The following is a 27,811-nucleotide window of genomic DNA, read 5'->3' as shown; positions in this document are numbered from 1 at the left end:
TCTATGGAGTGATAGCCAATATTTTAAGCAAAATAGAAGGGTCCAGGAAAGTGTGAAATAGCATGCTGTCATTTATCATTTGTTTATGTTGCTTAAATGGAAGGATAAAAGGGGAAAATTTGGTTACAGCAGAAGGAGGAAGGGAACCGGTCAGAAGATAAACTCTGAATACATTTTGTTTTGTAGATTTGACTTTGGAACCATGTTAATAGTTTATATACTTATAGAACAAAGTTAAAATTAAAAAGCAATCTCTAAAAATTTCAGGAAAATGAAGGAGGTATAATCAGTAAATCCTGATTCTAGTTTGGAGCATGCCACAGAGAGGGGAACCATTCCAAGTAACTTTACAACAGCAAGTTGACTGTCTGTCCCTAATAGCATAAATGTTGAGGACACAAGAATCGAAGAAAAAAACAATTTTAACTGTTTTTAGTTATCACATTTGTGTGTTAAGGTTGGCATTGTTCTTATAATAATTTTTTTAAATGTGTAGTTATTTTGGTGATGTTTAGAAGGAGGTTTTCAGAATGAGAGAAGGAGAACAGACAGAGGATCAATGAAGTGGCATTAAAAATGAAAACAAGGCCAGGCGTGGTGGCTACGCCTGTAATCCCAGCACTTTGAGAGACTGAGGCGGGCAGACCACTTGAGGACAGGAGTTTGAGACCAGCCTAGCCAACATGGCAAAACCCTGTCTCTACTAAAAATACAAAAATTAGCTGGGTGTGGTGGTGCACGCCTGTAATCCCAGCTACTCGGGAGACTGAGGCGTGAGAATCGCTTGAACCCGGGAGGTAGAGGTTGCAGTGAGCCAAGATTGCACCACTGCACTCCAGCCTGGGCAATAGAGCTAGACTCTGTCTCAAAAATAAAATAAAATAAAAACACTATGAAAAATAAAAATGTGCTGGGTGTAATGGCATGGACCTGTAGTCCCAGCTACTCAGAGGCTGAGGTGGAAGGATTGCTTGAGTCCAGGAATTTGAGGTTGCAGTGAGCTATGATTGTACCACTGCACTCCACCCTGAGTGACACAGAGAGACCCTGTCCCTATGCCAATTCTCCCCTTAACACAACAAAAAACCCACAGTAGTCCTGAAGTAAATTGGAAGTATCAGCATGAACTCATGTAGTGTTTTATCTTAAAAAAATACTAATAATACTTATTTCCTAGCTCTAGCCACTAAAGCCAAGATACGATGATGTAACCGCTACCAATGAGCACTCTGAGCACCCAGATCTTGATATCTAATTACCATTCCCCACTAGAAGGAACCAGGGATTGTTGAGGGAAAACAGCTGATTTCAGGGCTGGGGCAGAAAATATACAAGATGAAAATCTTATCATACAAGATAATTAGGAAACTATTAAAGACTACTAGGGTCATGTCAAAAGGAATCAGCCACCTTGAAGCAGCTCCCAAGAACCAAAGATAGAACAATTGGAGCAAAAACAAAGACAGTAACTGTAATTACTATGAATACAGATGATAACACACATGATAACATCAGGTATGTTTCAACCATGAGTTCATAATGTACTCAAAGAAGAAAACAACTCTCACAGGGCATATTGGAAAGATGCCTGTGAACCACCTCATTTTGAAAACTGAAAAATAAAGGGAGGAAAGCCAAGAATCAATCCTACTTTTCTCATACAACCAAATCTCAGGGTAAGCATAACTGATGAGAGTAAGTTTCTCCTTATAAAGTAGGTCAGCTAATAAACAAAGAAAAAATCAATAGCACTGGAATATTAATTGCAACCACTACAGAAGTAATGGATCTGTGCAATCAGTGGGTGCTAACCTCCTACTAGAAGGATCTGTCACCACCAATGAAGTAGTCTTGCCAAAATAAACCTAACTAGAATCTAACTCTCTAGATTTGTAAGAAATAGAGATGCACTCAGAAAGACTCATACTATGAGAAATTCTACAATATAAATGACCTAATATTTTGTCTTCCAACAAACCTTCAGATTATTCCAGAATATGCTGAAGTGTAAATTCCACTGCTACAGATTTAGAAAAGACTTAAAAGGCGTATCAAAAAATTACAGTGCATAGACCTACTGCAAGTAAACAAAAAAATATAAGCCACTCAGAGAAATGTCAACAATGGCTGAATATTTAAAGGTATTAAGGAATTAATGTTTTAGATGTGAATGGTATTTTGGTTATCCTTTTTTAAAAAGTTATCTTTTAGAGATACATTCTAAAATATTTTCAGAGGAAATGATAGGATTGGATCTACTTCAACATCATCATGAGGTGGGGTGATAGTAAACGAAACAAGTTGGCCATGTGTTCATTGTCGAAGCCACTGATTCAGGCATGGAGTTCATTATACTATTCTCTCTACTTTTGCATATGTTTGCAACTTTGCCTGATAAAAAGTCTTGAAGCCCCTCCCTCAAATAATATGAAACTATATTACCTGGAAAGGGGTGCAAATGGATACTGGTTAACTACTAGCTACTCTTAGTGTGGAGTGGAGCTCTGAAAGGACAAAAGAAAAGTTGATTCCATAGAGGAGAGTAGGCAGAGAGCATATAGAGAACAAGACACTCTACAGGGAGGAGTGCCCAGCCATCATCCACAAGAGACCCATCATCCACATCATCCACAAGAAGTGCCCATCCATCATCGTCCGCACCCATCATCCACATCCTAAGCAGTCAGCCAATTATACTTTGGTGCTGTGGGGACCAGGGCTGGGTGCATGATTTCATCAGCGGGAAGCAGGTTAGATGATGACAGACCTTGGTGATGGAAATCGTTGCTTCAAACCGGGCTATCTGACATCAAAGTCATATCATTACTAGTTTAGAGGCTACCTGCTCCAGAGACTCCCCAAACACTCCTCACCTTCTGGGATGTGAGAGGCTTGTCCCCCTGAACTACCCCTGTCCCTAGCCCACAGCTGTGACATCTCCCATTCAGGAACCTGGCCAGACCCTTGGACTCTTCCGCCTGGTGTTGTACACATGGGACTGGGTGGTGTGCAAGCTTCTGGTCCAGCATAGCTACATTTAGAAATGGAAGCCTATGGATAATGTTTCAACGAAGTCTTGTGACTGTAGTTTGGAGGTCCTTTTTCTGTTGTTAGAGACAGCAGCTGAGCGCATGGGAGAAGAAAAATTTCAAAAGCAACTCTTGACTGGGTCTCAATCTTTGTTCAAAAAATAGTACAAGAATAAACCATCTTAGAAACCATGTTGATGTAGGGCTTGATCATCGAACTAGTGACACACTTCTGGCTCCATCTCATACCAGGGCAAATACAAAGAAGATTTAAATAAAATACGTGTGACGAAATCTCACCAGCAGCTTGACACGTAATTAGATAATGACACTTTCTTACAGATTCTCTACCTCTTAAGTTTTAGCTTGAATGATCTTCCCCACCCTACCCTACACCCCTCCCTACCCCACCCCACTCAGCTCTGGCCAGTGTTTTCTCTCTTTGGTCACCTGGAGGGCGTCACCCTGTAGTGAATTCATCAGAAACAAAAGGCCACGGAATCCATGACAACTCAAGCATTTTCCTAAACTCTCCACGGCCAGGTATTGTCCTTACCAATCTCCCATGTGGTCAAAACAAATTTATATTGTGGAACAGTCCCAAACATCACCTCTGTGTTCTCTGACTCATTTATTCCAGTGTATCCAACCCAGACAGGAAGAGAGCCAGCCATCCCCTCCTACAAGAAAGTGGGCTGTCTCATGCTCAGGGAGAAGTCAGGCGGGCAGGAAGGAGCAATTGCTTTTATTTTTCCAGTTATATTACCAGGTTATGTATTTGAGATATGATTTCTCAAAAGGGAAGTAACTCAGGCAGAATCCATGCTTTTAACAATGGGTCCTTGGTCTAGAAGGATCTGCGTGGGGTTTAAGGCCCTCCTGTGGCTCTCTGATGAGAAGGCAGGCAGGCATGTCACAGAGGAAAAGGCAGGTAAGAACAACGTGCTGTGGGTCATGGGAGGAGACTCCACTTCTTATGCTACATACGCAGAGGCATGACTAGGCCCCCCGCACGACTAGAACGGCCTCATTCATAGCAAGCCTGGCTATAAAAATGCAGAAGGGCTGATAGTCATCCGACACACATTGCCAGCTTTTCTCTCCCCAGCAGTTCAAACTCACAAGGCCATTTGCACAGCATTTTGGAGAGCCACCCATCCCCTGAATGAAAAAGGTTTAAGAAAGTTAGTGCATAATCTAAGGGAAGGGCCTCAAAGCAGAAAAAAAAAAAAAAAAAAAAAAAAATGTGATGGCAGCAGGTTGAGTTTTGTGGCTGCTCTTCTGTGCTATTCCATGGGACACCGTGCAACGCCGGCCTAGAAGCCTGGGTGCACTGGCGAGAGGGCGGGAGCAGGCGGGAGGGTCCACGCACTCAGGGCCCCAAGCTGAGCCCGGTGCTCCTGTGTACCCTCAGAAGTCATAGGGGGATACAAAAATGGTGACCTTGGACACGTGGTTGGCCTGGAAGGAGCGGTCCAGGTATTCCGACATGTCGACGTCCACCTCCAGCGTCTGAGGCCCCGCCAGGGTCTGCACGAGGATGAGCTCCCCGGTCTGCCGGTCTGAGCGCTGCATCACAAAGTGGCCGCGGCTGTTGCCACCCACGATCCCAAAGCGCAGGCTGTTGGGCCCAGCTCGGCCGGGGGCAGAGGCGGTGGCCATGCGGAAGAGCGTGATGGGCGTCTTCAGGTTGGAAGGCAGAGAGAGGTAATGGAAGGAGATGGTCTTGGGCAGATGGCGGCAGGGCCTGCTGTCCATAGGGCAGGGGTTCCGCTCACACTGGCTGGAGCAGAGAGGCAAAATGGGGGCCAGTCAGCCTTGGGGAGTCTCATGAGGGGGCTGCTCTGACCCGGCTGCCCACCTGCCCTCTTGCAGAGGTCACCTAGATGACCTTTCCCAGCGACGCGTCCTTTACCCAGGAGCTATGGAGCTGCAGGCGGTGAACGTAGCTGGTGTCAGGCATGGCAAAGGCAGGGCGCCGCTGCTTCTGTTCCTGCTCATTGGTGCTCCCTGCCCACCTGTGTACGTGTGTATGTGTGTGCATATATATTTATTTATGCTATTACTATCATTTTTACAGAAAAATAAAGCCTGGGAATATTAAATAACGATGGCAATGCTGATATTCAAACCAGGTGCCCTTTCTCCATGGGCTGCGACCTCCCTCAGTAATGGTAGGACCTCAGCAGTTAGTCAGCAACATCGTGTAATGCGGTGCTTCCCACACGGTATATGGTGAACTTCCTAAACACAGCAGCATGTATTTTATTTATTTCTTTATTTTAGACAGAGTCTCACTCTGTCGCCCAGGCTGCAGGGTGGTGGCATGATCTCGGCTCTCTGCAACCTCCACCTCCCAGGTTCAAGTGATTCTCCCGCCTCAGCCTCCTGGGTAGCTGGGATTACAGATGCCCGCCACCACGCCCAGCTAATTTTTGTATTTTTAGTAGAGACGGGGTTTCACCATGCTGGCCAGGCTGGTCTCGAACTCCTGACCTCAAGTGATCTACCCACCTTGGCCTCCCAAAGTGCTGGAATTACAAGCATGAGCCACTGCGCCTGGCCATCACATGTATTCTTAAAGCAGGAAGCCCTGTTTTCCTTAATCATTTGGAAACAGGCTCTTATGGAAATGCTTTTGATATTTCTCTATCTTGTTAAACAGAAAAGACAAACGCAATCTAGTATATTTGGTGATTCTGTAGCATCATGATTATGCAGGTCAAATATCACATCCAGCTGTTGGTCGAATGCCCCGGAGGCCATAATAGACAGGTTCCCCATCCCTTCACCAAGTGACTCCATGAGGAAGGTTCTGATGTCTTCTCTCTCTCTACAAACTGCCCTGCTTCAGTGCCACTAACTTTCTTGCTGCTTCTAATCTGCTTTAACTCAACAGCAATTCAAATAATTAAGTTACCTTCCATGGCTGTTACTTCATTTTAAAGACAATGCTAGGGCTCTTGTGATCTCTTTTTGAGAGGAAAACGTATGTGCTTTGTGATAGTTGTAGTTATTCCCTTAAAGGTCCATCTCCCAACTTTAAAAAAAAAAAAAGCTCTACTTGCTGTTTAAGAGTTGCAGTTACTAGATGTAGAATCGTCCAGTACTATGGGAAAAACAGAGCGGTATAATGCAGGCTGCATGGGATATGCAGGGTAACTCAGGGAGTCTACAGTTCCCGGATATGTGAATGCTGTCACCTCCCAAATCCACGTGATCTATACCTGTCTCCTGGGCTGCTATGGGTTTATCAGGGTAATGTCACCAACAGCTTCTTCCCTCCAGTGGCCTGCCCTGGCTTTGCCATTCTGGGGTGGCAGCAACCCCATCATCCTCTATGTAGTAGGAGAGCACTTAGTACATCAGTCCCATAGGGAATGGGGTTCTTATTTCTCCAGAGCAGCAACGCATTAAATGCAACCACTGAGGGGAAACGGCAATTCAGAGAAGCCAGCCTCCCAGCCTCCGGCCTCTCATCTTTCCATGGCGTAACTGTACCTTCTCCCAAGAACCTCTAGGAGGCATCCAGCCCAGCCACACTTGGAGGCCTGGGTGAGGGTGTGCACGCCCTGGAGATACTCACAATGGAGACGTCTTCACGTAGCTCACATTGCCGCTGCCCTCGGGGCACTCAGGGCTGACACACTGGAAGCTTCCACCGGTGTTGATGCACGTGGTCCCCTGGGGGCACACCGGCTGCAGGCCCACACATTCATCCACATCTGAGATATGGGACATACAAGGGGTGAGCGTCTCCCTGACCTTCCCTCCATTGCAGACAGAACCACCTGAGATGCCCTGCAGGCCCTGTAACGTGGTGCTCCCTGCTCCTGGCACTTATTCTTAAAGCACAAAGCTTGCCTTCCTGGAATGTGTGGAATCAAGGCCCTGAGGAAATGCCAGGGAGCGCCCCTCCCGGGGATCCTGTCCTCCTTCCCTGGGGCATGACAGGTGGCAGGGGTGGTGGAAAGCACCAGGTGAGTGTTACTGGTCACAACACTTCTCTCAGACCTGCCTGCTTCTCAGCCCAAATGCCCCATTACCCTCCATGGCTGCTATTTTTCATCTATATATATACATATATATTTTTTAAATTTTTTTTACATTATAATCTTCCAAAAAGTCTCCCTCCCCATGCCGAATGCGGACACCTCCATATCATGATTTGTACGCGTTCTCTGCTGCCTTTGCAGACATCCAGAGAGTCTCCCCGCTGGAGGCCATCCTTCCCAACCCCGAGCAACCCTAGGTGGGCCTTTGTGAGCACTGTGGGAGGGAGGGAGGTAGTGTGGGTGGCTATCTGGATGCCTTCTCCTGCTCCAGCCCCAGGTCACCCGCTCCTCAGAGCCCTGCAGCAGGGCCCCAAGGGGTTGTCACCGGGGAGCCACCCCTCCCCTCACATTCCCACGTCAGCCCATGGAGGAGCCCTCTGCCCTCTCTTCTCCCATTCTCCCTTGGTGGGTCAGAGCTGCTGCCTGGAGCCAGTGGGGCTCCCTTCTGTGTCCTGTTTCCAGCGGGGGAGTCCAGCTGAGGAGGTGGGCCTGTTCACCCTCCTAGTGTGAGGTGTGCCTGCAGGAGCAGAGCCAGTCCTCCCCCCGAAAGGCCCACTGCAGCACGGTAGTTTGAGGGTCAAGGGTCAGGATGATGCTGCTTGGGCTTCAGGCCTGAGATGTGTGCTCTGACTCAGCTCATGTGGAGATTCAGCATGTTTACATCAACTGGCATCTGTATGTTCCCTAAGTGGAGGTGGGCAAACACAGGAGGTTTCCTGTTAGGCACCCAGGGTCCCTGGGACTTGTCCTGTAGTGACGATGGTGACTGCTGCCAGGGTTCTCAGCCTCTCTGTTCTACAACCAACCCACTCTGCACACATCCTTCTTGCCCTCTTAGGTGCCTCCCACCCCTGCTGCTGACACTCCTTGTCAACTTCAGATGATGTTCTTTCCCACTCTGCCAGGAATCAGCCTCAGAAACCTCAACCCGGTCCTCCAGGAAGCCACTGCTGATGGACAGGGTTCAGCACTGGGGTGAAACCGGAGCCAGTTAGTTTCCACCTGCACCCCTGCCCCCCAACCCACTCTCTGCACCTGAGAGGCGGACTGGTTTTCAGCTGGGGTTGGCAAATGATAGTGACCCAGCCTGAGGGAGTCCTGACCTGCCTGGATGTGGTTCTGATGGTGGCTGTGTCCTTGATGGCCACCATCTATCAGGCTCTGGTAAGCCCCCTCACTTCCTGTACCCCTCAAGCCAGGGGTAGTGATGCCCCCGACTCTTGTCCCTCCCTGGGTGCTCCGTGTCCCTTGTCCTCAGCTACCATCAAACGAGGCTGGTGCTGTAGACGTAAGTGCCTGTAAGGTGCTACCCCTTTCAGAGGTGGACTTACAGGTGGCCACACAGGGTCATGGAGCCTCATGGGTTCCTCCAGATTACATGACCTGGGTGACCACCTGGCCACTCTGCCTTTAGGTCCAGCCCTAGCTGAAGGCATTGTTGAGTGGGTGGAAGTGACCAGACCTTGAAAAAAAAAAAAAACCCAGTTACTGGAATAAAGTTGGAAAAGACTACTTGCCAGGATGGTTAAGGAATTCATCTTCCTATTTATGTCGATGATGATGTGGCCTGACCTTTGAGAAGCCCTTTGGTTCGTGGCTTTTTCAAAATCGAATGTATCTGAAACTGTGACTCTCCTAACCACCTCACTCCCGATTGTGGGGTCCTGAGGGTTCACCACAGCAGCAGGTGGCCGGGTGCAGGCGGCACTCTGTAGCCTCACTCACCCTCACAGCTCTTCCCGTCGGCCAGGGTTAGGTATCCGCTGGGGCAGGTGCAACGGTAAGAACCCGGGGTGTTCACGCAGGCGTGCATGCAGAGCCGGGGGCGCCCCTCCTGCCCGTAGAGCTCACACTCGTTCACATCTGCGGACAGAAGTGCTGTGACTCCCCGAGCCATGCAGCAGGTGTTGCCTGCTGTGACCCAGAACAGTCATGCCTCAATTCCTGGAAGCAATGGCAGCTGCAGTTAAGTGGCTGGGCCTCCGGCAGCCGCCATGCCCTACCCCCAGCAGAGCACTCGCAAGAGGAGCAGGTGTACTTCCCTTTCTCCTAAGCCGAGGGCCCAGAGGGCTAAAAGGAGGAGTGAGAGCGAGTTGACGTGCTAGGCCCTAGAAGGGCATCTCTGTCTTAGGCTGAAGACACCTGGGGAGACTCTGCAGAGGCTGGCAAATCAAGCCTATCCCCTGAAAGCAGGGATGGGTTAACAGCCCCGTGTTAACTCTCTTTATCTTTGGGAATGGAGTAAGAGGGCCTCCTTTCTGCTGCTGTAAAATGAGGCTATTAGCACCAACTGACCAGATCTCAGATTTGAACTCCTGCTTTGCGTTGTTTGGGGAGAGAACTCTGGTAATCAGGAGAGCCCAGCAAAACTGAGCCGTCAGGAAAGCTAAGCCCAGAGAGGACCAAGGAATGAGTCCCACACCCCTACCCAGCTCCGGGCCCTCTCTACCAACACAACGACTTAAGCTCCTCCTTGCCACCTGTAGATGTGATCCCAGCCAGGACGGAGGGGATGGAGGGTCTCAAGCCTCTCCTGAACCAAGCGCGTGTGGCTTGGGCATAGGCTGGACCAGGTTCTGAGGTGGGGCGAGCTCTGATTTCTATGAATTAGCAGCTTTCTAACAATCGTTAGGTCAGTACTTACCTATAATGCAAAGTGGCCAGGCCTTCTGAGACCGCGCCCAGGAAGCCACCCGTGCCGGCAGGAGGACGGTGGGGGAGAGCCCCTTCCCCACCCCATGTCCTCCCGCTGCTGTCCCCAGTGTCCTGGCGGAGCCCGCGCCTACCCTCGCAGACGCTGTCGCCGGCGGCGCCGCTCAGGTGGAATCCGGCCTCGCAGCTGCAGTGCTGAGCCCGCTCCACCTGCGCACAGCGCGGCGCGCGGCTGAAGGCAGAGTCGCCGGCCACGCTGCCCTCGGGGGCGGCTGCGGGGAGAAGACACGCTCAGTGCCGGGCCCTGGCGCACCTGCCGTGGGCCCAACCTTGGGTAGGGGCTGGGAGCAGAACCAAGACGGAGGTACGGCCCCTTCTCAAAGAGCTTACTCTGGAGTAGGGAAAGGAAAGACAAGTAATTAACCACAAACCCAGACGACCCGTCCAGGGCCCACCCAAAGGGGACGCAGGACAGGAAGCGCACTCGAATAGAATGGTGCATGAAAATGCAGGCTACAGCTAGGGCAAGTCCACGTTTTCACTTAAAAATACTTGAACACCCCAACATTCTAACAGTGATCACTAGAGTTTAAAACCGTGGGCCACTATTTTTTGTTTCTGTGTGTATTTTTTATTTTATTATTTTTAATTTTAGGTTTGAATACCTTCCACATGTGAAGGTTATATAGATAAATACGTGTCACAGGGGATTGTGGTATACATTACCCAGGTGTTAAGCCCAGGACCCAATAGTTACCTTTTCTGCTCCTCTCCCTCCTCCCCTACCCCTCAAGTAGACTGCCCTGTCTGTTGTTTCCTTCTTTGTGTTCATAAGTTCTTGTCATTTAGCTCCCACTTATTAAGTGAGAACATGCAGTGTTTGGTTTTCTGTTCCTACGTTAGTTTGCTAAGGATGGTAGCCTCCAGCTCCATCCATGTTTCCACAAAAGACATGATCTCATTCTTTTTTGTGGCTGCATAATATTCCATGGTGTATATGTACCACATTTTCTTTCTTTCTCTCTTTTTTTTTTTTTGAGATGGAGTCTCGCTGTGTTGCCCAGGCTGGAGTGCAGTGGCGGGATCTCAGCTCACTGCCAGCTCCGCCTCCAGGGTTCACGCCATTCTCCTGCCTCAGCCGCGGGAGTAGCTGGGATTACAGGCACCAGACATCATGCCTGGCTAATTTTTTTATATGTTTTTTAGTAGAGACGGGGTTTCACCATGTTAGCCGGGATCGTCTCGATCTCCTGACCTTGTGATCCACCCTCCTTGGCCTCCCAAAGTGCTGGAATTATAGGCGTGAGCCACTGCGCCTGGCTCCATGTACCACATTTTCTTTATCCAGTCTGTTATTAAGGAGCATTTAGGTTGGTTCCATGTCTTTGCTATCTGCTGCAATGAATATTTGAGTGCATGTGTCTTTATGGTAGAATGTTTAATGTTGTTCTGGGTATATACCCAGTAACAGGATTGCTGGGTCAAGTGGTAGTTTTGCTTTTAGCTCTTTGAGGAATCACCATACTGCTTTCCTCAATGGTTGAACTAATTTACACTCCCACCAACAGTGTATAAGGGTTTCCTTTTCTCCACAACCTCTCCAGGATCTGTTACTTTTTGACTTTTTAATAATAGCCATTCTGACTGGTGAGAGATGGTATCTCACACCAGCTAGTTTTGATTTGCATTTCTTTAATCATCAGCGATATGGAGCTTTTTTTCATATGCTTGTTGGCTGGATGTAGGTTTTCTTTTGAGAGGTGTCTGTTCATGTACGTTGCCCACTTTTTAATGGGGTTGTTTTCTCTTGTAAATTTAAGTTCCTTATAGATGCTGGATATTAGACCTTTGTCAGATGCAGAGTTTGCAAATATTTTCTCCCATTCTGTGAGTTGTCTGTTTGCTCCTTTGATAGTTTCTTTTGCTGTGCAGAAGCTCTTAAGTTTAATTAGATTCCATTTGTCAATTTTTGCTTTTGTTGCAATTGCTTTTGGTATCTTTGTCATGAAATCTTTTCCTATTCCTCTGTTAGGACGGTATTACCTACGTTGTCTTCCAGGGTTTTGGTAGTTTTGGGTTTTACATTTAACTCTTTAATACATTTTGAGTTGATTTTTGTCTATGGTGTAAGAAGTAGTTCAGCTTCAGCCTTCTGTATATGGCTAGCTAGTTATCCCAGCACCATTTATTGAATAGGAGTCTTTTCCCCATTCTTGTTTTTGTCAGCTTTGTCAAAGATCAGATGGTCATAGATGTGTGGCCTTATTTCTGTGCTCTCTATTCTGTTCCATTGGTCTATGTGCCTGTTTTTGTACCAGTACCATGCTGTTTTGGTCACTGTAGCCTTGCGGTATAGTTTGAAGTTGGGTAATGTGATTCCTTTAGCTTTGTTCTTTTTGCTTAGGATTGCCTTGGGTATTCAGGATCTTTTTGGGTTGCATATACATGTTAAAATAATTTTTTCTAGTTCTGTGAAGAATGTCTTTGGTAGTTTGATAGGAATAGCATTGAATCTATAAATGGTTTTGGGCAGTATAGCCATTTTAATGATATTGATTATTTGTATTCATAAGCATGGAATGTTTTTTCATTTGTCTGTGTCTTCTCTGATATTTTTGAGCCATGTTTTGTAATTCTCATTGCAGAGATCTTTCACCTCCCTAGTTAGCTGTATTCCTAGGTATTTTAGTTTTGTGTGTGTGGCAATTGTGAATAGGATTGTCTTTCTGATTTGGCTCTCAGTTTGGTTGTTGTTGGTGTACAGGAATGCTAGTGATTTTTCTACATTGATTTTGTATCCTGAAACTTTGCTGAGGTTTTTATCAGCTGAAGGAACTTTTGGGCCGGGACTATGGGATTTTCTAGATATAGAATCATGTCATCTGCAAACAGAGATAGTTTGACTTCCTCTCTTCCTATTTGGATGCCTTTATTTCTTTCTCTTGCCTGATTGCTCTGGCCAGGATTTCCAATACTCTTCCAATACTACGCTGAATAGAAGTGGTGAGAGAGGGCATCCCTGTCTTGTGCCAATTTTCAAGGGGAATGCTTCCAGCTTTTGCCCATTCAGTATGATGTTGGCTGTGAGTTTGTCATAGATGACTCTTATTATTTTGAGGTCTGTTCCTTCAATATGTAGTTTGTTGAGAGTTTTTTAACATGAAGGGATGTTGAATTTCATCAAAAGCCTTTTTGCATCTATTGAGATAATCATGTGGTTTTGCTTTTAGTTCTGTTTATGTGATGAATCACATTTATTGATATTTATATGTTGAATCAACCTTGTATACTGGGGAGGAAGCCTACTTGATCATGGTGGATTAGCTTTTTGATGTGCTGCTGGATTTGGTTTGCAAGTATTTTGTTGAGGAGTTTTGTATCAATGTTCATCAAGGATATTGGCCTGCAGTTTTCTTTTTTTGTTGTGTCTCTGCTAGGTTTTGGTATAGAGATAACTCTGGCCTCATAGAATGAGTTGGGGAGAAGTCCCTCCTCCTCAATTTTTTGGAATAGTTTCTGTAGGAACAGTACCAGCTGTTCTTTGTACATCTGGTAGAATTTGGCTGTGAATCCATCAGGTCCTGGGCTTTTTTTGGTTGGTAGACTATTTATGACCAATTCAATTTCAGAACTTGTTATTGGTCTGTTCATGGACCACTATTTTTTGTTCCTGGTTTTGTTTGTTTTCTTTTCTTTTCTTTTTTGTATTTCTTCTACTTTTCTAAAGTGTTCACATTTTTTATTTTTACCAAGAACATAAATTTCTCCTTCCTTCCTTCCTTCCTTCCCTCCCTCCCTCTTCCTTTCTTCCTCCTTCCTTCCTTCCTTCCTTCCTTCCTTCCTTCCTTCCTTCCTTCCTTCCTTCCCTCCCTCCCTCCCTCCCTCCTTCCTTCTTCCTTCCTTCCTTCCTTCTTCCTTCCTTCCTTCCTTCCTTCCTTCCTTCCTTCCTTCAGTCTGGCTGTGTCACCCAACCTGGAGTGCAGCGGCACAATCTCAGCTCACTGCAACCTCTGTCTCCCGGGTTCAAGCGATTCTCCTGCCTCGGCCTTTGAGTAGCTGGGATTACAGGCGCGTGTCACCACAGCCTGCTTTTTTTTTTTTTTTTTTTTTTTTTTCAAGTAGAGACGGGGTTTCACCACATTGACCAGGCTGGTCTCAAACTCCTAACCTCAAATGATTCACCCACCTCAGCCTCCCAAAGTGCTGGGATTACAGGAATGAGTCATCTTGCTTGGCCAGATTATATTTCTAATCAGGAAAAAGTGTTATTTTTTCTGAAAGTTTTTCAAGGATTGGTGGGAATAAAACACAAGTGGACAAATCCTGCATGATTCTACTTAGATGAGGTCCCTCGAGCAGTCAGACTCACAGAGACAGAAAGAAGAATGAATGGTGATTACCAGGGGCTATGGGGAGGGCAATGGGGAGTTGTCCCATCACGGGTACAGAAGCTCAGTTTTACAAGACAAAAATAATTCCGGAGCTGGATGGTGGTGATGGTTGCATGACAATGTGAATGTGATTAATGCCACTGAGCTGTACAGTTAAAAATGATTAAACTGGTAAATGTTATGTTATATATATTTTATCATAATAAAAAATAGGATGAATGGATTTTTAAAAAAGGAACTGGAGGGATGCTGAAAGGCATGGGCCAGCTGATGGGAAGGAAGGTGTCAGGCTAGGGGACAAGGTGAGCAAGAGCCTAGGTGTGTGATGGCTGTTCATGGAGACTATGAGGATAGGAGCTGGCTTTGGATGTGCCTGCTTGCTTCCCCTCCTTCCCATTCCTGGGGAAGATTCTGGTCATGGGGACACTTTATAACAGGCCCCCCTGGACCCGAGCAACAATTGTCTAAAGACGCTTGGGCGGGCATGGTGGCTCACGCCTGTAATCCCAGCACTTTGGAAGGGCAAGGCAGGCAGATCACTTGAAGTCAAGAGTTCGAGACCAGCCTGGCCAACATGGTGAAACACCATCTCTACTGAAAATACAAAAATTAGCCAGGAGTAGTGGCAGACACCTGTAATCCCAGCTACTCGGAAGGCTGAGGCAGGAGAATCACTTGAACCCAGGAGGCGGAGGTTGCAGTGAGCTGAGATGGTGCTACTGCATTCCAGCCTGGGCAACAGAGTAAGACTCCATCTCAAAGAAAAAAAAAAAAAAATCCCACAGTGGGAGGAAACCCTAAAGAGTGGGGTTTCGAACATTCAGTGACCAGGACTGGCATATTTAGGGTGAAAGGGAACCTATTTCTTTTTCCCTCTTGTTTGTAAACAAGGGGAGGGGCCGTGAGGTATCCAAGGAGGCCCTGTCTCTGACCTCAGTTTCCATAGAAAGCAGTCCCAGGGACAGGAGCTATAAGGGGCCACTGAGCTCGGGGGAACAGCCTCATTCTGAGAAAGCGCCCAGCCAGCTGACTCAGCTGAACTGAATCAAGGCACATGAAGCAGCAAATCTCTTGGCACACTATTTAAACCTGACCTTGGGCTGGGTCCAGTGCCAGGATCACAAGTATTGATAAAGCTCTTGTCCACTGGACACTGCACTGGCCCCAATGTCCCTTCCCCCCACAGATATTTCATACAGAAATAAAGACAAACAGACATCACACACCAGATTTTCTGGCGAAGGAATAGGACATCTTTGGGGCTGAATGAGATCTTGGTTGCAGCATGGTGCGGGAACCCCTGTCCATCCTCCGCAGATTCCTTATCATTGGATTTTCTTGCCATATGCAAAACCTAGCACCACGTGACTTCGTAGACCTTCTGGGTCAAGATAGGTTGAGACTCAAGATGTGAATAATAATCTCAAAACCAGTCAAATGTATAGTTATCCAGCTCTCAAAATACTTGGACCTGCATCAATAGCTGCTAATTTTGCAGGATGTGATGGGAACACTGGAAAGAAAAAGTGGTTCTGCTGGCAGAAGAAACGTGACCAAGCAAAGGTGGCAACAATGAAACTTCTTGGGCCACATTCCCAATCTAGGGGATTTTTAGGTTGGGAGTCAGTTCTTGCACTCGTGTTTTCTACTATAAGAAGGATCAGAACTCTGGTTGCATCAAAGAGCTAAGCTCTGTCAAGTGACCACCTTAGAAAACCAGAGGGATCGATGGATGTGAAACAGAGAGGAAAAGCTCTATCTTTGAGAGGGGGACCGAGCTCCCTACATGTCCGCATTCGGTGACCTATGCCTAGGGTCCTCCTCTCCCCACAGCAGGATGTCCTCACCGAACCCCACGGTGGCTACGTACCAGTCTGGGCCTGATGCTGACAGCGGTTCCCGGTCCTTCCTGGAGGACAAATGCATCTGTACTGGTTGACTCCTTCTACACACGTACCACCATTTTGACAAGGCTGGCTGGAGCATTCACTGATATCTAGGAAGATAAATAATTTTCAAATACAAGGATGTGAGTTCTAGGTCTAAAACAAATACAAATTAAAAAAAAACCGATGAAGGGGTAACTTCCTTTACATTGTAGGATAACTCCCACTTTCTACCTGACCCCACCCACTCTTTCCGCCCTCTGCACCTGCAAGAGCTGCCAAGGGGCCGATGGGGCTGATATGCAGCCTTGTTGCATCTCCATTCAGCAGGCCCTGCACCCAGGCACACATTGCCCACCGGGGGCTCTGCGTGCAGGAGCTGGCCTATGACCTGGCCATACTCCACCCACAGGCACTATTTTCTAATTCGCAAAGGTGCGGTGTAGACAGCTGTAGCCAGACAGAGGTGGCATCTGCCCGCATTGCCTTTGAGTCAGGCCCTGCAACCCACGAACCCTTTGCTCCATCAGCCAGCACCTGGGAGAAACACTTTTTTTTTTTTTTTTTTTTTTTTTGAGACGGAGTCTCGCTGTGTCTCCCAGGCTGGAGTGCAGTGGCGCGATCTCGGCTCACTGCAAGCTCCGCCCCCTGGGTTCACGCCATTCTCCCGACTCAGCCTCCCAAGTAGCTGGGACTACAGGCGCCCGCTACCACGCCCGGCTAATTTTTTTTGTATTTTTAGTAGAGACGGGGTTTCACCGTGTTAGCCAGGATAGTCTCGATCTCCTGACCTCGTGATCCACCCGCCTCGGCCTCCCAAAGTGCTGGGATTACAGGCTTGAGCCACCGCGCCCGGCCGAGAAACACTTTTAAACAGGAACAAAATTCAATGCAGTTATAAAGGGGAGGGATGGCCCACTGGAATGTCCAGGGTTGGGGAAAACGAGTTCTCCAAATTCCCATCCAGAAGCCCTACTGTGCTTGACCAGGTAAGAGGTTTTTTGACATTTCTTTAACATTGGTAAAGGGAGATGTTCCTTGCTCATCTACACAACATTTCTGTGGAAAAGGTCTTTGGAGAGAGAGACTGTTATTTTAAAAAGCTCAAAAGACTTTTCTTCTCTGAGTGGTCGGCTTACAGGCGATTTTTCTTTGCTTTTTTATGATTTTTTATATTCTTTCCTTTTCCCATAATAATCATGTATACATTTTTTAATTAGAAAAAAAAAATGATTCTTTTAAAACCCAGAGGCCACATGTTAGCTGGGCATGGTAGTGGGTGCCTGTAATCCCAGCTACTTGGGAGGCTGAGGCAGGAGAATCGCTTGAACCTGGGAAGCAGAGGTTGCAGTGAACCGAGTTCGCGCCACTGCACTCCAGCCTGGGTGACAGAATGAGACTCCGTCTCAAAAACACAAGACAAACCAACCAACCAAACAAACAAAACCCCATAGGCCACATGTGCTTGTTATGAATTCCCTAAGCCCAGTTTTAGTGCACAGAAATAGGCCATTGCCATCAGAGAGAGGCTTGTCAGTTCACTGACTTGACCATATCATCTTCGGAAAGACAACGGAAAACACTTCCTTGTTGGCATAAACGCAGCCTTTCCTGCGTGTCTATCAAGAGGAAGAAACAGGTGCTTGGCTCCTAATGAGAACGACAGACTTGTTTTGGGTGGAATGGGAGGGACTTAGGCTTCCCTTAAGCCTCCTGGAGTTTGGGATGTCATTAGACTCTCACACAGTTTCTATTTGTTGCAAAAAGACAGACTGCCGGAATGCCGCTCATCCCTACAGAAGGAGCCATTTGTTTCTCAGTAACCTCAGCCTGGTTGCACTGTCCCTCGTACAGCCTGTTTGCAGATGACCGGTTTCCAGGAATGTGTCTGAAATGACTGTACACAAATGCTTGGGGTTGCTTAGAGCTCGGGGTTGCTGTTTCTTTCCATTGTCCAGCTCCATCGTTGCCCACCAACATAGTCTGGAAGTGGGCAGATCACGAGGCCGTGAAGTTGTGGGCAGAGAGCCAGAAAATGTGACCACCAGTATCTTGTAGCTTGGCCCCAGTAGGGCCAGTGCTGTGGTCTCTCCTTTGCTGCCCGCCAGAAGAAGGCACTGAGCCTGACCTGTACCTGAACCGTGTGGATGGGGGTTGGGGATCATCGGCGCAGCAGAGAAACGCACAGGTGTCCCAGGACCGTGCACTCTGTCTGCCTCTCTGGATCCGCCCAGCATATTCATTTCTAGACAGGCTGCATTCAGACTGTCTTTATCTCTTGATATGCAGTCAGAGGCATCCAATGGCCTGATGGCCAGCCTGGCACCCCCTCTGTGTCCTGATTGAAGTACAGTTGTCATCACACCCATGTGTGTCCCAGGCTGTGGCGTTCAGTCAAGTGCATGGCAGGGGCTGGCAAGCCACAGCCCAGATGATAATCCTGCTTTCATCTGCTGTTTCGTGAGCACTTACTGTTTTCACGAAGCCTAGCTAAGGATCTTATATGCGTGACCGAACTTTTTGCTTTTATTTCTAATTCCTTCCTGACTTTTTTCTTTTATTTCTAATTCCTTCCTGGGTTCTGTCAACTCATTTCCAGTCTTCCATTTTTCCAGTCACCTCATTTTTTAGTGTTTTGTCATTTTTATCTAAACTGTTCTTTCCTTGCTTTTACCCTTTAAACATTTCTTTTGCCTGTGATACTCTAGGTTATAGTTTTTATCTGTTTTATGGGAATGCCTTTCCGGCATTTCTTTATTGCCTATAGAAATTTTACTCTTTTTTCTTATAATAGCTTCGATGGGATTTGTCAAGAATCCTTTCCATTACTCATAATTAAGTGAAATAAGTTTTCGCATATAGTTTTGCTAACTTCATGACTCTGAAATTCTCACTTCTGTTGTTTTTCCAATGTGAGCAAACACAGGGCCTCACACTCTCTCGGCTTTGCCTCCTTCACACTTTTGTCTGGACGACCATCTCTTTCATTTGCACCTATTTTCCTTGTTGCGCCCAGTTTGGAGTCTCCTCCCCTTAAAGTCTCCTTAATGTTAAGACTTTGCCCTGGAAAATTTTGGAGGTTCCTATGGGGGCAGGCTGTTCCAGCAACTGAAACTTCCTATTGAAAAGATGAACTTAGGACCAGGTGCGGTGGCTCACACCTGTAATCCCAGCATTTTGGGAGGTTGAGGCGGGTGGATCACTTGAGCTCAGGAGTTCAAGACCAGCCTGGCCAGCATGGCAAAACCTCATCTCTACTAAAAATACAAAAAATTAGCCAGGCATGGTGGTGGGCACCTGTAGTCCCAGCCAGATGGGAGGCTGAGGCAGGAGAATCGCTTGAACCCAGGAGGCAGAGGTTGCACGAGCCAAGATGGTGCCACTGCACTCCAGCCTGGGCGACAGAGTGAGACTCCGCCTCAAAAAAAAAAGAAAAAGAAAAAGTGAATTCTATACCTGAGAAAACTGACCCAGAAAGACTGGCACTGAGGCAGATCCTAATCAAATGACTGAATTTTAAAGAAAAAAATAAATATTTTGGGGGTGTTCAGGCAAAAAGACCAATATAATAGCACAACAGCCTCAGTTTAAAACAGACGACACAGAGTGACATATTTAAGATACACAAGAATAGAAAAATGTGAGATAGGTGTTTTATGTCCAATGAAACTAACAACCAGTAAAAAAGCTGCACACTTTGAAAGTGGGAAAACTCAGGAAATTGCTCCAACTAGACAGACATCAGAATGAGGATGTCAGTGACACTCGCTGAGGCACAAGAAATGTTATCAACCAATTCTAAGTTATAAAACTGATTTGGACCCTGATTCAAAGAAAGTGTTAACAAGTGTGAGACAATTGGGGGAATTTTTACTCTAATTAGATATTGATGATATTAAGGAATTTGCTGTGTTAATCACTGGATTTTAGGTACATAAGTTCATTCTACTATTCTCTGTAGTTTGGTGTGTTTGAAGCTTTCCATAGTGTAAAAATATTTTAAGATGCTTAACTTGGCATTATTTGTAATTATGAAAACCTGGAAATGGCCGGGCGTGGTGGCTCAAGCCTGTAATCCCAGCACTTTGGGAGGCTGAGACGGGCGGATCACGAGGTCAGGAGATCAAGACCATCCTGGCTAACACGGTGAAACCCTGTCGCTACTAAAAAATGCAAAAAACTAGCCGGACGAGGTGGCAGGCACCTGTAGTCCCAGCTAATGTAGTCCCAGCTACTTGGGAGGCTGAGGCAAGGAGAATGGTGTAAACCCAGGAGGTGGAGCTTGCAGTGAGCTGAGATCTGGCGACTGCACTCCAGCCTGGGCGACAGAGCGAGCCTCCATCTCAGGAAAAAAAAAAAAAGAAAACCTGGAAACAATAGAGAGGTCATTCAATAAGGCCTAGAATAGCCCTTACGAGGAAGTGTTTCCTAATCATAAAGAGTTAGGTTTAGAAAGAAGAGGTAATGGAGAGTTGCTCACGTTAATATGAAGAGGTAATGGAGAATTGCTCATGTTAATATCTATACACAGATGATACTAAATATGTGCGACTTGGATGTATGTGCTTAGATAAAAGACTAGAAGGAAATTCATCTTTTTTCATTCATTTAATCATTTAGTAAATCATCCAGCCAGTCAGTTACTCGGTAACTATTTATTGAGTGGCTACTATATATTTAAAAGGCAGCTCTTTCTACCCAAATCCTTTTTTTAAAGGTCTCGGGAAAGGCCTCATGATACAGAAGAAGAGATGGACTGAAGCTCTGCTCCCTTCTCACTGCAAAATGCCCTTCCAAACACTCCATCCAGTGCCACTGGCCCTGCTTTCCACAGCCTCCCCGAAGTCTGCCTCTCCGGGCCCTTCGTGTCTCCTTTCGCCCTCCTCCTTCTCCATTTGGCTTCTCGGTGCCCTGCAGATCTCTGCCTGAGTCACATTTCTGTCTCCACCCTCTCCTTGCAGGTCCTCCTACCACTGCCCATGGGATTTCAGTACTATCTTATGCTAATAATTCCCAACTGGGTATCTCCAACCCTTCTGCTGCCTTGAGCTCCAGACGATGTCTACCCATCTAGGGTGGAATGAATGGATATCCACTAGGGTGTCTGTCGCACAGCCATTTTAACTTAGTATGTCCAAAATGGAATTCTGATCAATGACCCACACACGAGTTGCTTAAAAACAAACCACATCCATCACTCAGTCTTCATTATCTCTGTAAATGATACCCTGCATGCCGTCATCCAAGCCTGAGTCTGGGAACCTTGATTTCTCCTCCTGGCTCACAGCAGCAAATTCCATCAGTTCTGTCTCTAAAAATACCTAGAATCTCCACTGCCACAACCTCTCTCCTGGACTTCTACAATAGCCACCTATGTGTCTTCCCAGCTTCCATTCTTGTCATCTCCTAATGCATTCTCTATGCAGCAGTGACACTTGTCTTAACCCTGTTTATTTGGCTTAGAACTAAAATCCCATCACCTGCACCGCCCATGACTACAGTGCTGGCCCGCACGTCTCTCCACCTCGCCTGGCTCACTCTCAGCTCATATAATCTCCAGCAACAAGGTTCTATAATTTGGTTTTTCATTTCCTCAAATGTGCCAAATTCTTCCCTTCCCTGGGGGTCTTTGCTCATGCTCCTTCCTTTTCTTTCCTTTTTTTTTTTTTTTTTTTTACTTTTGAGACAGGGTCTCACTCTCTCACCCAGGCTGGAGTGCAGTGGCATGATCTCGACTCACTGCATTCTCTGCCCCCTGGGGTTCAAGTGATTCTCCCGGCTCAGCCTCCAGAGTAGCTGGGATTACAGGCACATGCCACCACACCCGGCTAATTTTTGTATTTTTAGTACAGATGAGGTTTTGCCAAGTTGGCCAGGCTGGTCTCAAACTCCTGACCTCAGCTGATCCAGTCACCTTTTCTTTTCTTTTCTTTATTGTTTTTTTTATTTGTTTTTTGTTTTTTGTTTTTTTGAGATGGAGTTTTGCTCTTGTCACCCAGGCTGGAGTGCAATGGCGCAATCTCAGCTCGCCGCAATCTCCGCCTCCCAGGTTCAAGCGATTCTCCTGCTTCAGCCTCCTGAGTAGCTGAGATTACAGGTGCCCGCCACCAAGCCCAGATAACTTTTTGTATTTTTAGTAGAGATGGGTTTCACCATGTTGGCCAGGCTGGTCTCAAACCCCTGACCTCATGTGATCCACCCTCTTCAGCCTCCCAAAGTGCTGGGATTACAGGTGTGAGCCACCGCGCCTGGTCCCTCCTTCCTTTTCTTAAAACAGTGTCTGCCCTGTGCTGCCCAACTACCTGCTCTTTGCCTGGCTAGATCCCGTTCCTCCTTTCATCTCAGTGTCATTGTCCCCTGCTCAGAGGACCTCAACTGCTCCTTGCCCCATGCTGTTGACTCTGTCCCTTGTTAGGTCATATGTGGCCCTCACCACAAATGTCAGCTCGCTTCCCTTGGTGTGTGGCTACCTGCTTTGCTTTGCCTCCTCTTAGCCTGTGCACCCCAGAGGCTGGGGTGGTGTCTGTGGGATTCGGCATTGAGTCCCTGGCATCTGGCACAGTGCTTTGTGCATGGCTGGTTCTCAGTACAAATTGGTTGAATAAAATAATGAAGGTTAAAAATAAAGGATGGGGACGACTGACAAAGATTCCTTTTCACCAGCATGATGATAAGTGACAACGGTATTTATATCTCTTAAATTTGTTTCTTTGGTTACCCACATTGTCAAAGGCACAAGATCTTCAGCTGTGATTCCCAATTCAGAAAGCTTTACATCTTAAAAACATGGCCTTCAGAGAAAGAAGGAGGAAACAATGAAAATAATGGAGAAATGGAGAAAGCCAAGTGGCTGTTTTCCACTTTGGAGTTCTGGAGTCCACCTCTGCCTGCTGTTTTTTTTTTCTCCCGAGACGGAGTCTTGCTGTGTCGCCCAGGCTGGAGTGCAGTGGTGTGATTTCGGCTCACTGCAACTTCTGCCTCCCGGGTTCAAGCAATTCTCCTGCCTCAGCCTCCCGAGTAGCTGGGATTACAGGTGCCCACCACCATGCCTAGCTAATTTTTGTATTTTTTAGTAGAGATGGGGTTTCGCCATGTTGGCCAGGCTGGTCTTGAACTCCTGACCTCAGGTGATCTGCCGCCTTGGCCTCACAGAGTGCTGGGATTACAGGTGTGAGCCACCGCTCCTGGCCTGCCTGCTGTTTTTTAATGGCGTGATTGTGTATAATTTCCTTCCCTGCCAAGTTGGGTTCATCACTGTCTTTCCAAGCAGCTGACGAGGGTTGGAGTGAGGGACAATTATGACAGCACTGCCAAATTTGTCACTGGCACTGATATTTTGGGCATTGAAACGAATTCTCTGTAATTAAGAAGATTATGCCCCCACTGTGGTCATAACACATGGCGACCACACGACCAGTGGTTTGGAACATGCAGTGGGTGTGCTCAGTGGTTGCTGGTAAGTTTCTAGGTTTGGTCACTAGACTGTTGAGTTCCAGCCTGTGTCCCGTCCACACCCTTAATACTGTCACAATTGGTCATCAAACAGCAGTCCGGAGCACTATTTCTCCCTCCTGGCAGGTTTGGCTGGCACCGCTTTGAGGCTCTTGCTGGAGACAACATCCATGAATCACATCAATTCCTACTGAGAACAGAAGTGTCGGCACAGGCACCGTCTACTCACTTAGAGGGGCCGTGGCCAGTAGCTGCTGGAGCAGCTTGATTGCAACACATGAGTATTTTTGTCCAATCACCACCATGGGTTCAATGCCCAGGCCCCATCTATGCTTCAGGAGAAGAAAAATCTCCATCTAAGATCTCATCCTGGACAGGCCACCACCTTGTTCCCTGGGTCAGTCCTTCCCAAGTTTTCGATAGCACATGCCGCCCGAGTAGACATCCCCAAGCTGGGCTGCACCACGCAGCTCTTTGGTGTGGAGGTCAGGGAAGAAGGAAAAACAGCTATGCAGGAGGCTATGGGGAGATAAGAGACAAGCACAAGGTGCATCCGGAATGGGCTGGTACATCCAAGGGCAAGACTCAGGACCATGGGAAAGGTCAGTAGGCTTGCTGGCCGCCTGGCAAGTGGGACCGTCTGCCCTGCACCGTGGTCCTCCCGGCAAAGTCTGCCCTCTACATCTCAAGAAAGGGAAATCTGCCCAGCAGGGCTGGGGGCTCTGATCTTTGTAAGAGTTGGGTTGGCCTTCCCAAAACATCAGGGCAAGTAGCAGTGAGCATAACAGGTGTCTTCCCCGGACAGAGATGACACACGCACAGTCTACTGTTCTGCCTGTGGCTGGCAGTCATCCTGACTGATTTGGGCCCAAAATGCATCAGCACTTCAACATTTTCAATATATTTTCTGCTTCTGGCATTTGCAAGAACAAATCAAGTGGTACTGTTAACAGCAGTATTACTTAGGGAACATATGAAAAATGCAGATGTCTTGGGTCTCATCTAGAAAGGTCCTGACTTGGTAGGTCTTTTGAGACCTCAGAATCTGTCTTTTATGAGCTTCCTGGGTGACTCAGGAGCACTTGAATGTTTGAGATCACGGTACAAGTCACGACGCGGCAGAACCCTCTTTTCCATTGAGGGGGTCCTGCTGCAGCGAGGGAGGTGCAGAGGCATAACTAAGCACCCAAGGTCAAGAAGGAAGCTGGCGGACACCCCCAGGAGCCTCTAGGAAGGTATTCTTGGCCAGTCGCTAGGATGGAGATGGACTGTGGGGAGGGCTTTGGGTCTCCACCTTTGTCAAGTAACTACGTGTTCCTTTGCTTGAGTCACTTCTTAAGACTATGTTCCTGGGCCTCCAGTGTTTTGCATGTATCTGCCTAAAAAGGCCTTTCTGCTATCTTCTCTGACGAACTCATCTTTTGGTTTTAATCACATGATGTGCATTGTGGTATGTCGCCATTGAGGACAGAATATTTGGATAATACCTGAGCAAGCAAGAAAAAACAGCACACACATAAGTAAGATGTGCTTTCACTTGCAGCACCGCTTGGGGGCACGTGGGCAGGTGCAGCCCTTCTGCCGGCGGCAGGCAGTGCTCAGTTCAAAGCGAGCCTGAAGCCAGTAGGCCCCTCCAGCCACAGATACACAACCCAGAGACAGTATCGGGGGATAAGAAGACCTTGTCGGCATTGTTTGTGGTGGCCAGGAGTTGACTGCAATCAGGTGTCCATGGCAGGGGGTGGACAGATCAGATGCAGGGGTGCACCCCAGAGAGGACGATGCACCCCAGAGAGGATGAGACAGCTATCAGAAGCACTGGAGCAGACTGCACGTGGCAATGCAGATGGGTCCCGAAAGTGCTGAGGAGACCGAAAAGGAAACCAACCGGGATGTGTAACTCAATCTGTAAGTTAAAAATACTGACACCCAAAGCAATAAAAATGAAATATCTGTGTGTACCCACCTCCCCTTCCATGGCTTATCACCCAGGAGGTGCTTAACCTGGCTTGAGATCTTTCAGAGTCAAGTAAGTAAATACCAGATATTGGCATTTCCGCTGTTTTGTTTGCATGTTACATGACTTGTATTTCCTGGCTGGTTCCTAGGTGGGTCTGAGAGCTGGTCATCAACCTTTGAACCATCATCACTCTTTCCAGAGGTCAGGAAAGAGAAGCCTAAATTGTAAATGTGGTTCTGGTTGCCCTGAGCTGCTCATGGCAATCCTTCCTCATCTTTAGGGATGGCATGCTTTCTGGAGTCCTTCTGTATTTTCAAGTAATTTAAGCATCCAAAGTCCTCTCTTGGCCAAGTGCGGTGGATCACACCTGTAATCCCAGCACTTTGGGAGGCCGAGGCGGGCGGATCACTTGAGGCCAGGAGTTCGAGACCAGCCTGGCCAACATGGTGAAATCCCTTTTCTACGAAAAATACAAAAGTTAGCTGAACGTGGTGGTGGGCACCTGTAGTCCCAGCTACTCAGAAGGCTGAGGCAGGAGAATCGCTGGAACCTGGGAGGCGGAGGTTGCAGTGAGCTGAGATTACGCCACTGCCCTCCACCCTGAGCAACAGAGCGAGACTCCGTCTCAAACAAAAACAAAAACAAAAAAGTCCTCTCTCTACTCTGCTCTTCGCAATCCTCTTGTTTATATAATGTCCGTGTTGCTCCTTCAACTCTTTGGCTAGAACCCTGGACATTCTGCCTCAGCAGATGTCCCACGAACCTTGCTCTGAAAATGACTGGTGACTGGTGGCCAAGATTTTTTTGACCATGGGTTTTTGAAAAGCCAACAGATGTTTTGTGCCAAGGCTGATTTTCCTCTATATCAGAAAAGTGCTGTTTTTAGACCTAGCACGGACAGAAGCTTTTTCATGCCTCCCCCTCACAGTGGACTCTCCTGGAGCCTGTTGATACCAAGTCCCGGTGCAGACAGAAAGCACACCTGAGGAGTGCCCTCAGCTCCAGAGGATACCAGCAGCCTCACAGACAGACTGCAGGCCCAGAACGGAGCAGCCACAGGAGCATCGTCCTGCAGTGTCTTCCTCTGGTCCCTTCCCCAACCCATGGGCAGCTTCTTGCCCTCACATTGATAAGAACCAGTCACTGGTGTCCAAAGCAGAGAGTGGTGCGAAGGAGCGCAGACTCTGGGGTCAGAGTGTCCAAGTGTGAAGCATCTTAATAGTGCCCCCCACCCCCAGCTGTGTAACCTTGGGCAAGTTCTTTAACCCCTGTGTGCCTCAGTTTCGCCATATGCCAAACAAGACTAAATTATTATGAAGATATAGTGAGCTCCTACGGATAGATACCAGCGCCAACCCGGCATGGAGGTGAGTGATCGGGCACATTGGCTGCTGTTCTGTGGTTGAGGAATGATTAAAGAACCAAGCAGAAAATATTCCAAGCAATGGCCCTTTCTATGAAGCAAACCCTTGCTATGCTGTGATGGGTCCAGCGCAGTGGGATGGGAAGGAGAGACGGTACCTCTACAGCGGGGCTGCTCCCCTGTCCAGGTGCCATTGGGAAGACACACCACGCTGCTGGGCCCGACCAGCCGGAACCCAGGGTTGCAGGCAAAATGGACTTCATGATCCACTAAGTACTTGCTTCCAAACTTTCTGCCATCTGCGGGGGCGTTCAGAGCCGGGCAGGAAACTGTAAGGAGAGATGGAAGGATTACGCGCTCCTCGTCCTGGACCACAGCCCTTAGACATTACTGAGTTACAGGACTTCCCATCTTGAAGTGCCCTCTGTTGCATGCCTGCTGCAGACTGTGCACCGTGCTGGTCATTCTGCATGCTGCGTCTCATCAAGTCCTCAAAGCTCTCTTGGGGATGGGTGGTACGATGGCTGCTTAGCAAAAGGTGACGAGACTGGGGCTCAGAGACACTAAGTGCTGTGTGCAAGGCCTGGAAGCATGGGAAGCCCGCCCTGCAAGGATCCGCCTCATCACTGCCACCTACTCACTCTGATTTTCTGGAGCTCCAACCCCACTGGGTTTCTTTAGGTCTCCTGAACAGGCCAGGCTCAGCCCCAGCTCCAGGCCTGGGATTTTGCTCTTCTCTCTGCCTGGAATGTTCTTTCCTCAGAGCTTCCACAACTGGGTCCTTCTCACTCTCCAGGTCTCCACCCATATGCCACCACCTCCCCGTGTGTTCCCTGGCCACCGTGTCTAACCCAGACCTCCCCAGACACTCTTCCCCAGGCGCTCACTCTGCTCTCTTCTCAGTATTTGTAACCATCCACATTTTCTTATTGACTTGTTTCTTTCTAGATGTGTTGTCAGTCCTCTCCATCAGAATGCATCTGGTCTATGTTCCTGTGTATCCCCAGCACCAGCCCATTGCCT

At 47.6% G+C, this 27,811-nt stretch overlaps 1 protein-coding gene across 6 annotated transcripts in view; it reads right to left on the bottom strand.

Annotated features, from left to right (window-relative positions):
• Positions 1-27,811, bottom strand: part of FBLN7 (fibulin 7) — a 64,954-nt gene that overhangs the window by 12,437 nt on the left and 24,706 nt on the right. The window contains exons 3-8 of one of the 6 annotated variants that reach the window (XR_012422045.1): positions 26,947-27,117; positions 15,998-16,123; positions 9,729-10,008; positions 8,810-8,947; positions 6,616-6,754; positions 3,758-4,812 (exon numbers count right to left, since the gene is read on the bottom strand). Coding sequence is in view for 5 of the 6 variants with exons in the window: in XM_015433176.4 (XP_015288662.3) it covers positions 4,440-4,812; positions 6,616-6,754; positions 8,810-8,947; positions 9,871-10,008; positions 15,998-16,123; positions 26,947-27,117 (1,085 nt within the window). In the remaining variant the exon portion in view is untranslated. Of the gene's footprint in view, positions 1-3,757; positions 5,048-6,615; positions 6,755-8,809; positions 8,948-9,728; positions 10,009-15,997; positions 16,124-26,946; positions 27,118-27,811 lie in introns of those variants that run through there. The other 5 variants (XM_045368888.3, XM_015433176.4, XM_074011263.1 and 2 more) reach the window with 5 other exon arrangements.

The sequence above is a fragment of the Macaca fascicularis genome, chromosome 13, assembly GCF_037993035.2.
Source record: "Macaca fascicularis isolate 582-1 chromosome 13, T2T-MFA8v1.1".
NCBI classification, from domain to species: Eukaryota; Metazoa; Chordata; class Mammalia; order Primates; family Cercopithecidae; genus Macaca; species Macaca fascicularis.
Note: the sequence above shows the minus strand (reverse complement) of the source record. Positions and strands in the feature narration are given on the sequence as shown.